General features: G+C 41.9%; 1 protein-coding gene across 1 annotated transcript; it reads left to right on the top strand.

Moving 5' to 3' along the window:
• Nucleotides 1–318: 318 nt before the first annotated feature.
• Nucleotides 319–9,701, top strand: LOC145414671 (beta-1,3-galactosyltransferase 5-like). The gene is made up of 6 exons (XM_080284189.1): nt 319–373; nt 3,041–3,155; nt 3,366–3,752; nt 6,419–6,529; nt 7,815–8,037; nt 9,357–9,701. Exons 1-6 carry the CDS (start codon nt 355–357, stop codon nt 9,699–9,701), a joined length of 1,200 nt encoding a protein of 399 aa, XP_080140315.1. The 5' UTR covers nt 319–354.
• Nucleotides 9,702–13,892: the final 4,191 nt, after the last annotated feature.

The raw sequence follows: 13,892 nt of genomic DNA, 5'->3' as shown, positions 1-13,892 counted from the left end.
GGAGGACACCGATTAGAGCCACCAGGAGGACACCGATTAGAGCCACCAGGAGGACACCGATTAGAGCCACCAGGAGGACACCAGTTAGAGCCACCAGGAGGACACTAGTTAGAGCCACCAGGAGGACACTAGTTAGAGCCACCAGGAGGACACTAGTTAGAGCCACCAGGAGGACACCGATTAGAGCCACAATTAGAGCCAGCTGGAGGACACCGATTAGAGCTAAATGATGTAGAGTGAAGGTCCTCGCACTATGACCACCCGCACATCCACGCCCAAGAACCCGGGACCCTGGTGGAGGAGGGTGGGCAGGACAACACATTATATACACGCGGCGACAAGGTAGAAGTGGCCATGCTTCGCCGCACCATAAGTACGTAACATTCCGGTCCTCAAAGTCAAAGGGGGTTAAGGTGGATAAAATCGTCTGGAGATAACAAAAATAAAAAATAAGACAAATAAAGACGATCGCAGGAATGAAAGAAAATAACGACGATCGCAGGAATAAACGAAAATTCAGACGATCGCAGGAATAAAATGAAAAGCAAAATAGTAAAAATGGGATGAAAAAAAATTACATTCAGTGAGTTAAGGGTCATATTATCTGGCCTTTTACAGCGGCATTTTTATTTATTTATTTATTTATTTACTTAGATGCCTAAAGTCGTCTGGGTGTAGATTAGAACATATTTTCGAACTAGAGAGAGGTTAAATACTGCCTTCAGTAACCCCTTCAAAAGACAAACCCTTCCTATCCTAAATAAAATCGTTAGAAAACATAAAAAATAAAAAGAATTGTCACAAATACAAAATCACACACACACACACACACACACACACACACACACACACACACACACACACACACACACACACACACACACAATAAGGTGGCACTGTATTGGAAAAAATGAATAAGACACATTAACAACGAAAAAAAAAAAAAAAAAGACTCGCTATATTGAACAAAATTAAACCTTTCAGGATCTAGACGCGTTGCCCATTTCACACTTGCGTCCTCCCCACGATTTAACTTAACCAAGGAAAAGCAATCTAACCAGCCCAGGAAAAGCTATCTAACCAGTCCAGGAAAAGCTATCTAACCAGCCCAGGAAAAGCAATCTAACCAGCCTAGGAAAAGCTATCTAACCAGCCCAGGAAAAGCTATCTAACCAGCCCAGGAAAAGCAATCTAACCAGCCTTGGAAAAGCAATCTAACCAGCCCAGGAAAAGCTATCTAACCAGCCCAGGAAAAGCTATCTAACCAGCCCAGGAAAAGCTATCTAACCAGCCTAGGAAAAGCTATCTAACCAGACCAGGAAAAGCAATCTAACCAGCCTAGGAAAAGCAATCTAACCAGCCCAGGAAAAGCAATCTAACCAGCCCAGGAAAAGCAACCTAACCAACCTAGGAAAAGCAACCTAACCAGCCTAGGAAAAGCAATCTAACCAGCCTAGGAAATGATATCTAGCATGTTGATGATGTGACAAATAATCTTATCACTCCACCACGCTATCGATGACAATGGATGTTGCTCAGAAGTACCCATTATCTGTATCCTCGTGGTTTTAGAAGGCTCCCTCGACACCCGTTTCCCTGACTCCGTTCCCGCCTCTAGCACTTCAGTATTTATTTATTTATTTATTTTTTTTTTTTTTGCATCCTTTTAACCCGTTCAGTCCGAGGATCTCATAATTACCCTCTTTTGCCTTTTTTGGAGGTCTCTCGAAACTACTCTCTTTTGCTCTTTTCCAAAACTACTCTTTTGCTCTTTTCCAAAACCCACTCTCTTTTGCTCTTTTCCAAAATTACTCTTTTGCTAATTTCCAAAACCCACTCTATATTGCCCTTTTCCAAAACCCACTCTCTTTTGCTCTTTTCCTAAGCCCACTCTCTTTTGCTCTTTTCCAAAACTACTCTCTTTTGCTCTTTTCCACCTTATTCAGCTCTGGAAATGACTTTTTTTTTTTTTTTTTTTTTTTTTAGTAAATTTTGGAAAGGTCTCCTCTTAAAGTACTCTCTCTCTCTTCAATGGGAACTGCATGTGTATTTCCTTCCCACTGCTTTTTATCTATCGACACATGTATTTCCTTTATCAGTTATCAGTACCTCATCATATTTATCACCTCTTGCCGTAACTCGCTTGGTTTATCTTTTCCTCCTTGTATTGACACCTATTGCGTCAGTCATACATGAGGAGCCTACTTAAGAGATAAAAGAATGTGATGATAATAATAATAATAATAATAATAATAATAATAATAATAATAGTAATAATAATAATAATAATAATAATAATAATAATAATAATAATAAAAACAATAAAACTATAATAATAATAATAATAATAATAATAATAATAATACAGGTAATAATAATAATAATAATAATAATAATAATAATAATAATAATAATCCAATTAACTGCCTATTACATCATCTAAACTACCCCCAACCGAAAGACCCCCCAAATCACGTAACCCCTTCACTACGATGATGCATTGGGGGTCGTCTCTTGCTCCCGACATATGATTTTATCACCTGAGTAACGATGGCTCTTAGGTGGTAAAGGTGTTACTGAAGGCTTAATTAACCACTTGCCGTTCGATGTCTCCCCAATTTTTTTTAAGTTTCCCCTGAAGTCCAAGTTAAATCCAAGAACTCATCGCATTCGTCTGTGTCTTATTAAAAAAAAATCTCGTTCCTATTATGATACTCTTTCTCCTTCAAATAATTTCAGATGTACCTCTAAACTTACATAATACAGTTTCATGAAATGCTTTTTGTTCTCTCATCTAAATTACTCCTTTTGTGTATTTTGCTTGACCTAATATTCTGTTTGACCTAATATTTTGCCTGACCTGACATTTTCCTTGACCTTACATATTACTTGACCTAATATTCTGCTTGATCTATTACTTTGATTGACCTTAACCTTATATTCTGCTTAACCGTATCTACTCCCTGACCTAATATTCTGCCTGACCTCATATTTTGCTTGGTCTAATAGTTTCCTTGACCCAATTCCCCCTACAAACCAGCTCTGACCGACGTGCGCAGACTGTTGGCGCTCCTGTGCGTCTTCATGGCGGTATATTCCTGCACAGTCATCGTCATCACCGTCGATAAATATGAGAAGGTCATTAAGGTGTCCAGGTGAGACAGGTGGCTTTCGTTTCGTATTGGAGGTAAAAATAATGACATGTATAGAGGAATGTGTGTGTGTGTGTGTGTGTGTGTGTGTGTGTGTGTGTGTGTGTGTTTACCCCCTCTCTTTTTCTTTCTCTCTCTCTAATTTTCTTTACCTCACTCTCTCTTTCTCTCCACCTCTTTATCGTAGCATCAACCTCTTTATCTCATCCACAGTGCCCGCCACGAAAGCCTCTTAAAAAATCAAACCCTCCAAAAGAACCAAACTCCCCAAAGTCACCAAAACCTCCAAAATCCACGGCACTTCATCAGACCAAACCGGAAACTCCAAGTCCTCCTCCCGGGAAACCCACAAGCCAACGACACCTCCAGAAAATACGACCTCACGGCGCCAAAATTGAATCTGACGGGGCCGACGGTGAACCCTGCCCCTGAGGAAGTGAGGTGGGTGGAGGATCTTAGTGGGGAGAGACAGGTGTGCACGGGAGCCAATCAGCCCTTCATCCTAGCCGTGGTACCCTCCGCCGTGCACAACTTCAAGCAGCGGCACAGAATCAGACGCACCTGGGCCAACGCCACGCTATACCCCTACACGGGCATCAGGTAGGTGTGTGTGTGTGTTACCTGCGCACCTCAAACTGAAATAAGGACCTGGACTGTAAACTGGATGGTTGCGTGTCGTAATTTTGGAGGGAAATATCTGGGTGCTTTCCTTGGTACTCACAGGGGTAGGAGGGACGTAGAGCAAGAACTACCTACTCTCACACTAGATTATGGTAAACTGTACAATTCTGGAAAGCTAAGGAGAAGTAGATCGAGAAAGAGATGGGCGCACACTACCCTCTCATGGGCGACAGGTATATATAGTGCATAACTTCAGAAGGAGAGGAAGAGGTGGATCGAAAAGAAAATGGAACGACAATTTATCTTTATCCTAAGCTCATTTGTAAATTCATATGCCTGTGGAGTTGACTGATGACGAAGTGGAGGGACGGTGTAAGTATATGCTGAACAAAATCATCTGGTGTGTGTGTGTGAGAGAGAGAGAGAGAGAGAGAGAGAGAGAGAGAGAGAGAGAGAGAGAGAGAGAGAGAGAGAGAGAGAGAGAGAGAGAGAGAGAGGATATCAAAAAGCAGGTCATTGTACTGAAGGGGTTAACACAGCATTTAAATAAGTGCTGTTGTTTGTTTCAATTTAAGGCTGTTAGAAGGTAAAATGTAATCTGTCTACTGCTACGCGCCAAATCCCAGAGTTCGAACAGACTGGCCAATGGGAAAAGCACTCTATCTATTTATTTGTCTACCTGTATTTAATTATTTATCTATCTGTCTGTCTGTCGCTACAAGCCTTAATCCTGTAAGGGGTGGCCACAAACAAGTCACCTCTAAGTCACACTGTCCTTTGCCATCTGACTGCTCTATCTCCAGCTGACACCTTCCCTCTCTTGTATGCCTCTCCACCTCATCCATTCATCTCCTCCTCGGTCTTCCCCTACCACCTTCCCCTCCACCTCACTCACATACATTTCTTGTCAGTCTCTCACTCTCCATCCTCCCCACATGGGCAAACCATCTCAAAATATTTCTCCTAATACTTTTTACCACAACATATCAACTTCTACTGCCCTCATATGCTTTCTCCAGACCTTTGAATGGAGCAAGCAACTTCTTCCTCTTCTCAAAATACTTTTCCACTAAACATCGTAAAATGCATATTGGATCTATACCTCCACCCCCCTTCCTAAAATACCTTTGTTTCTCACCAAATAATTTCTCGGTTATCTCCCTAACTCAATCGGCAGTGCCATATAGCTTTCCAACTACAAAGCCAAATATCCCTCTTTCTTCATTTCCCTTTTCACAGCGGAACTATCATACATGACTTCCAATCCTCTGGGACTCTACCTTCCTCCCGGGCCAATCAGCACTTCTTCCATATCCCTTCAATCACTATTTCTCCTTCGTCCTTTAATATTCTGCCGCATACTGTATCAATTATCCTTAGCTAAATACGAGAACACATCATCACAAACAATCTCACATTTCTATATTTCACTGTTTAACATACGATATTTATTCATGTTGAGCAAATATGATATAATCGAGGTTTGCCCTACTTCAGCTTGTCTATTATGCACCTCCCTCTCCCTCCCTCCCTCTCTCTCTCTCTCTCTCTCTAACAACTTCAAGCTTCGCCCACATCTAACAAAAAGCCTAATTCTTCTCTTATTTTTGCAGATAATCTAATCTCTAGACTTCCCTCCCTAACTTAAGTCTCCAAAATAAAAGCTGTACTCCTCTCTCACAAACCAAAATATTAACAAAATCCCCTCTCTGCTCTCATTAACCCCTCTCTAACCACACCAAAGCCTCACTCTCCTTTCACTATCCTCACTCTAACCCAACTATAACCTCACTCTTCTTCACTAACCTCACTCTAACGAACCTATAACCTCACTCTTTTTCATTAACCTCACTCAAACCAACCCATAACCTCACTCCTCTTCACTAATCTCACTCTAGCCTAACCTACGTAAAGTTCTTCTCTCAGTTTTTCCTGCCCTTCTTCACCCTCGATTGCCTTTTCAGTCACGCCTCTACTCTGCTCTATTCTCGTTGGTTATGGAAGCTCCCTAACACCTTTTCCTAAGCGATTTATTTTATTACACCTTGCTGTCCTCTTCTGCGTTATTTACATCACTCTAATATCACCGTACTCCTCATAAATGACGTACAAAAAGATATTAACCAGTCATATCCAAAAATAAATCGCTAGGGAAGAGGTGCTAGGGAGTTTCCTTAACCGACGAGAATATGAACTAAATCTACCCCGTCTCACCCCTGCCCTAGTCTACTTCTACCTCAGCTATTCTAACCCATTCCTGTTTAACTCTACCCTAATCCAAACTTAACTCTACCCTAACCTGACCCTAATCCAGTAGAGCCGTAATCATCCTAACCCTGCCTTAATCCATCCCTATCCTAACCCAGGCAGGTCTGACTTGATCCTAACCCATCAGAGGCATATATTTTAATCCATCTCTAACCCATCCCTGACCTAACATCACCTACTTTAACAAAACCAAATTTAACTTAGCACAGCCTTATTATTCCCTGCCCTAATACAACCCTATATGGATTAACCTGACCTATCCTGACCCCACCTTAACCTAGCTTAACCCTACCCTTATTCCCTGCCCCAACACAACCCTATATGAACTAACCTGACCTATCCTAACCCCACCTAACCCACCCCAACCTGCCCCACAGAGCCATCTTCGTGCTGGGCGCCACCACCAACGACACACTTCAGGAGCTGGTCAGGGAGGAGATGGCCCGTCACCGAGACATCATACAGAACACATTCATCGATTCGTACAGGTTAGGCATTTCGGTGTGTCGGATTGGGGTGGGGTGGGGTGGGGTGGGGTGGGACGGGACTGGATGGGACGGAGTGGAGAGGAATAGGGAGGAGTAGAGTGGAGTGGGATGGGGAGGGATAGGGTGGGGCAGGCAGGGGTAGGTGGGGTGGGTTTGGGACTGGGGTAGGACGAGGCAGGGTGGCATGAGCGAGTGGAAGGAGGAAAGGGAGAGTGGCAGAGGGGGTGTGATCATGGCAGAGAGGCATGGATCAGTGACCACTTAATATATCCTGATGATTGGCAAGTTCAAACATAGTACTTTCTTCCACATTAAAAACGCAATATGCACAATAATGAATGACGCAAACCTACACCGCGACCAGGGATAAGGTAAATTTACGTCCTCCCTAGAGATGAATGAAGCTTAGATACAATTTTGAGCATAAAGGAACTATAATACTGAATAATTTTAAGGGCTCCATCCCACATCCCTCCACCCCCCACCCAAGAAAACTGACGAAGACCCTCTCGTAGGGATCCTGGGCTAACGTGTCAAAGACAGTCTTACTCTTTTGCTCATTATGATTTCTCTCAGTTGAATAAAACTCTCTAGCTCGTCTGAATATGATACCAAAATTCACCCACACCACTGAAAAAGTTTATTACCTTCACTTCCCCACCACTTCCTTTTGGCTTAGTAAAATTGTCTGATGATGTTTTTGTTGTTGCTCAACCCCAGTCCGTCTGACCGTCGACAGTAAGTAAGCCACTGCCCTTAATGGGACTGTCCCATTGATTCCTTACACTCTTGATGTTGTATCTGCGTCTTAATATGGCATGTGCTGTGCTGTGCTCCATTATATGTTGTATATTGTATGGGTCTATTCTACAAGCAAAGCACATGTCTTCTGGGATTCCATCCAACCCAAATCTAGGCTGGTGGTTGAGGAGGACTGGGTTGTGTCCTGATCTAAGCATATCTAGATGAACTCAATTATATCTATTTAAGGACACACGGATGAAGATAATGACACATCCCTCTAGGAACCTGACCTACAAGAGCCTCGTGTGCTTATCATGGGTAAACGACTGATGATAAAACTGTCTGGGTCAGCATGAATAAATTACATAAAACCTCATCCCACCCAACCACTATCCCCTGCTGAAATCATACCTACATGAGTATCTCGCGGCTGACGTGAGTAAATGAATAAAGAGGTTGATGTTCGCTTACGTATAATACCCAAATGCGTCTGTAAAATAAGAAACCCTAACCTAACCTTACATGTACCCAATCTCGCCAGGAACCTGACCTACAAGAGCATCGCGTGGCTGTCCTGGGTGAACGAATGGTGCCAGGACACGCCCTACATCGCCAAGGTGGACGACGATGTGGTGGTCAACCCCTTCAACCTCTACAAGTTCCTCCACGGCAAGCGCGACTACAACCAGGACCTGAACATTATTTACGGTTGCCTCAGGAAGAAAACCAAGCCTCACAGGAAGGGGAAGTGGATGGTGACGGAGGTGAGGGGCTTTTTTTTATTTATTTTTTTATTTATTTATTTTTTTTTTTTTACAGCAAGTCCTAGATATATGGCGCATATGTGTTCCACCACGCCACACCTGTTTTCCATACACCTAGTACTATAGACTCGATGAAATTGGTATAGCTGCTCTACAGTTAAAAATGGAGGCTTAATGGGCTTTTTCTCTGTTAAATACTGTGGAATTAGCAGCGAAAAAGAACGTCAAAAACCAACATTCAAGGAGGAGAGTGTGTACTTTGATCCTCTTCTTTTTATGGCTAGGTGTTACGGGGTCGCCTGGTGTGTGTGTGTGTGTGTGTGTGTGTTTTCTTTAATTTTTATCAAATCCTGCCTGTACAGTAACGGATGTATGCGAATCTTGTCAAGCGTAAAATATGTACGCTTGCCTGTGGTGTAATAAGATGCACTGTTAAGCAGTTACACTTTTTATGATTCTGTTGCACTCGGTGGCGCTGCAGTATGGCGCAACACGGACCATCTAGGCTAGATATGATGCAGCATAAAACGATTAATGCTCGTTATAATGCACTGTAAAATAAACTGGCTTGTTATGATGCACTGTGCAATAGCTAGCCTTGCCATGATGCAGTATATGGGATCTAAGCTTGCTATGACGCAGTATAAGGGATCTAAGCTTACTAAGACGCAGTATCAGGGGGTTTAGGCTTGCTATGACGCAGTATAAATAGGTCTAGGCTTGCTATGACGCAGCATAAATAGGTCTAGGCTTGCTATGACGCAGTATAAGGGATCTAGGCTTGCTATGACGCAGTATAAGGGATCTAGGCTTGCTATGACGCAGTATAAGGGATCTAGGCTTGCTATGACGCAGTATATAAGGTTTAGGTTGTGTTTCTTCATTATGGTACACTACAACACATCTGCCCTTGCCTGTGCTGCAATAAACTCTAAAGGCTCGCTTGTGGTGCTATGGTGTGGTTTTAACATCTACATACCACGCTGATCACTCTCCTGACACCTGAATGAAACAGGTGACCAACTCAGATTAGACAGGTCCATGCTTGAAAAATACTTAATTCCACCTACCTGGATGCGCCCTCAAGCCCTCAGGTGTCAGATGAGGTCAGGTCTTTCCTTTAGTACCAGTGGCTGGGTGGTTTAGTTGTCTGTTTCAGTTGTCAGATCATATACGTTAGATGAATTATAAGCACAGACATCTGAAAAGTGAGAGAAATACAGGCTGATGGACTGACAGACTAAATCAATTACTGTACATTTATACACAGGTCTTCATAAATGAACAGGAATACAGCAATCCCAATCCCACCCTCACAGGAGGAGTATTCCGGCAATCTCTACCCTCCCTTCGTCCTGGGTCCTGCCTACATCGTCGGGAGGAAGGCAGTGGGGAGCCTCGTCCAGGGAGCCAAGTACACGCCCCACTTCTGGCTGGAGGACGTGTTCACTACGGGTATGGTGGCACGGGCGGTGGGGGTGAAGCGGGTGCAGACGGAGAGGCTTCTGTTTACGAACAAACGCACCCGGCGGCTTCACCAGAGTGCCGCCTTCTACGTCGGGGGTGGCGAGAAGAAGATGAGGAGTGCCTGGCGTGATATTCTGAAGTACTCTGAGTGTTGTAAGGCTCTGGTGAAGGAGTGGGACAAATCGCCGCTTTTGTGAAAGAAGTTCAAGCTTTAGTGAAATCGCCGCTTCAGTGAGACAAATCGCCGCTGTAGTGAGACATACTGGCCTTTTTAGTAACACAAATCGCCGCTTCAGTGAGACAAATCGCCACTTTAGTGAGACAAATCCCGCTTTAGTGAGACAAATCTCCGTTTTAGTGAGACAAATCGTCGCTCGAGAGACGTGTGACGGGAAAATGGGCCACTTTAGTGAGACAAATCCCGCTTTAGTGAGACAAATCTCCGTTTTAGTGAGACAAATCGTCGCTCGAGAGACGTGTGACGGGAAAATGGTGACGGAGTAAGACAAATCGCCGCTTAAAGGAGACGCAGATGTGTGCCTGGTGTATTCCCGTCGATAAGGATGCTCCATAACACCTCTTCCTTAGTGATTTATTTTTGAAGATGTATTGTTGATATGCTTTTGTATGTTATGTATTTTAAGTGAGGAGATATTAGAAGAGCTTACTTAAGGTGGAGAGTAAGATGTAATAAGCAAAATAGATCGCTAAGGAAAAGGTGTTAGGGGGCTTCCTTAATGACTGGCACAAATTATCACTTTGATGAGACCAACAGCTGCTTTAATGAGGTGTGATGGTAAATAAATAAATAAATAAATAAATAAAAAAATTGAAGTGGTAGTTATGCGAAAAAAATGGCCGACTATTCTCTGCCAGCGTTGTGTCCTGTTCTCTCTCTCTCTCTCTCTCTCAACTACTTCATACTACCAAAAAAAAAAAAAAAAAAAAAAAAAAGTTCGTGCAACGCCTCCCACTGCCACAGCCGGGAAAAAAGTGTCAACGAACTTTGTCCTCTTCCTGTACATTTTTTTTTTTTTTGGACAGAGGAAGGAAAAAAAAAAAAATGCCGCCTTCCTGAGAAGCAGAAGAGTGACTGATTATAAACTCTTAAGCTCTCCCATTGTTGTAAAGAAAATGGTGGAGTGGGGCAACCTATCATTTTCTTTTCTTTTTTTTATACCCTAAACACACCAACAAACGGGTCAATCTCACGCAGCCTTCACATGTCACCACTTTGACTCGACACTACCTACTTTAAATCTAACCTGGCCTAGAATTTCCATCTCTCTACCATGAATACCGGGTTGTAAAAACAGATTAACATTTGAATATGATGCCTGTCACGAAGAAGTGCTATGGAAAGGATGTTGAGCCTTATCAATGTCTTATTTCTCCACTGACTAACGTGAAACAGCTGAAAAAGGACGAAAATCTGGGCCAAGTTGGAGTAAAAACAGTATATCAGTCATCACGAAGGCTATCACAGTCGATCTGGTGCTGTATTTTAAGTGGATATGGAGTTCACGTATCACCTCTTCCTGAACGATTTATTCTACACATCACCAAGGCTATCACAGTCGGATCTGGTGTTGTATTTTAAGTGGATATGGATTTCACGTATCACCTCTTCCTCAGCGATTTCTTCTACACATTATACCTCATTACTCAAAGTGGATATGAAGCGGGTAAGTAGTGTAATGTAATGAATTTGACTTTGCCGCGCACTCCGTTTTCTATGCAACCTTTACATTTATTTATATATTTTAAAAAACTTTGGGTATGGCACCTATTTATAAGGAGTTGCAATATTTATGTAGAAAAATAAACAAAAGAATATTAACCAGAATATTTATTTACCAATTTCCTTTCATACCTAATCCTTTCATACTCAAAGAAAACGTTAAAATAGTTAATCTTATCTGAGTCATGCATGAAGGAGACCACACACACACACACACACACACAAGCCTGAATTTAACTTCCTGAATCCTGTGACGTATTATTCTCTTCTTCCTGTCACTATATAAACTTTACCCTAATTACGAAGGACCCCTGGTCGTGAAGGGGTTAATTAAGGGTGGATCTAACCACTTCTGTATAAAAAGCTCCTCGCAAGTTTAATACATCACGCTGAAGGAAATACTAGTAGTAGTATCCCCGTGATACAACAACAACAACAACAAACAACAACAACTACTACTACTACTACTACTGCTACTACTACTACCACCACCACCACAACTATTGCTACTACTACTACTACTACTACCATCACCACCACCACCACCACAACTACTACTACTACTATTACTACTACTATAACAACAAGTATTACTACTACTACTGCTACAATCATAACAGCAACAACAATTACTACCAATATTATAACAACAAGTACAACTACTACCACAATAACAGCAAGAACTACTACTACTACTACTACAATAACAACAAGAACTACTACTACTATTACTACCGCCACCACCACCACCACCACTACCACTTAACGACTTCATCTACCTTAGGGCGATATTTCTTTCAGTCCTTTCCACTGCTAGAAATCCCCCTCCCCCAGGTGTATAAAGCGTCTGGTGGTAGAATGAATAATAGGTCATCGTAGTGAAGGGGTTAAGACGTCAGTATATACTCCCGTCACTTCAACTTGGCACAGAGTTTCGTCCTTTCCCAGATTATTTGGGTCGGTGGCTATTAAAGTGAACGCTACGGCCCTACATCCTTTCCATAGCTCTTCTTCGTGATTAGCACCATATTCTAGCATTCATCTATTGTCACAACTTTGCATTAAACACGGACAGACAGCAATTTTAGGCCAAGTTAAAGTAGAAGGCGTATAGTTGAGATGTTATATTCTCTCTGGCGATAAGGACGAAGGAGAAACAGAGGTAAGAAAGACTTTTATTGTTAGTAAAAATATAACTACAGTATGGTTATTTACAAACAGGGCTAAGCTAGGTCATTCGGGGAGAGAGAGAGAGAGAGAGAGAGAGAGAGAGAGAGAGAGAGAGAGAGATGAGGTGGTAAAGCACGTGTTAAAAAGCTACAAGGAAATAAATGAAGAATTCTGGCATTTGATAAGGTCATGTAAAGATACATGGACAATGAACGTAAAATACCGAAGAAAAGACAGTCCACATGATAACGATTAACAGTTACTAATTCACTGTGTTGTAGGGCTTGGAAATTCGCTGTAACTCCTAAACAGTACATTTACCTGTTATATATTACAGATACAAAATGGGGTGACAGTAAAAAAAAAAAAATACAAGAAAACATTAAGGTGTTAGATGCAAAATAAGTCGCTAAGAAGATGTACTACAAAGTGTTTTATGCTAAAGAGAAGGCAAAATATTATCACGAACCAATAGTGACAACCTTGGATTAATCACGAATCTGAAACATGACACTCCACACGCACGTAACACCCTGTCTCATGACAAGGGTTCGCGCTTCGACAAAAAGACGCGAGATTGTTTTTACCCTTCGCAGCCATGAAATATCTTACTGAAGCTGAACACCATCGTTTGGTGTCACCTGCAGTAAAAATAACAAAAAAATGAAAAATAGAACAAAATAACGTCCCTGGATCAAAAAGGAAAAAAAAAAAAAAAAGATATCACAGGTGGATGGGGGAGCGCATCAACCCCCATTTTCTGACAAGTTACGAAAAACATGAGAAACAAGCGTACCTACTTAGCTTCATTACTAACTGCATTTGTAAAGTGCAATGGAGTCGAACACATGTCCTAACAAGTATTCTAAAACTGACTCGTCAAAATCACGCAGCCTGCCCATAACTATGTACTAAGTCCTTATGTGGTCAAGACAGTGGGATCAGATAACTGTCTCTGATTTAGAGTTCGAGGCTCTGGGATGAACTGATTCGATATTTGAGTTCGATAATGACCAGTTCAAGTTAGAAAACTATGAATAAGTACATACGTAAACTGCCCAAAGGGTTACATTCTCTAACATCTGTACGAAAAATTATTAAACCTTTATGCAATACAGTAAAACATGTTTAAATTTCATACAACTTTCTAATACCTGTTAATCAGATAATGCGTCATATATGGCAGTCATGTTCATGACTTATGTGCGCTGTAAACGCATTCATCCGTTTCGTCTGATAATATATGGATAAGTTGCATCACCATTCAACAAAGCTCCCCATGCTTTCTGAGGCTGGAGGTACCAAACAGACAAAAAGTTTTCTGAAGTTGGTTTTCTTTGATATTAAGTTATAAATTTTCTTGAGAACAGAGTAATGGACTTAGTTTCAATAAAGCATTCTTCTTACAGTGCCTTCTCTTGTGACGTCACTGTAACTGCAAGACACGCGCACCGTGGGAGAGCATCACTGTACTGTA

This window comes from Coenobita brevimanus, chromosome 100, assembly GCF_032717465.1.
Source record: "Coenobita brevimanus isolate Jiangsu-jjx chromosome 100, ASM3271746v2, whole genome shotgun sequence".
In the NCBI taxonomy this organism is placed as follows: domain Eukaryota; kingdom Metazoa; phylum Arthropoda; class Malacostraca; order Decapoda; family Coenobitidae; genus Coenobita; species Coenobita brevimanus.
Note: the sequence above shows the minus strand (reverse complement) of the source record. Positions and strands in the feature narration are given on the sequence as shown.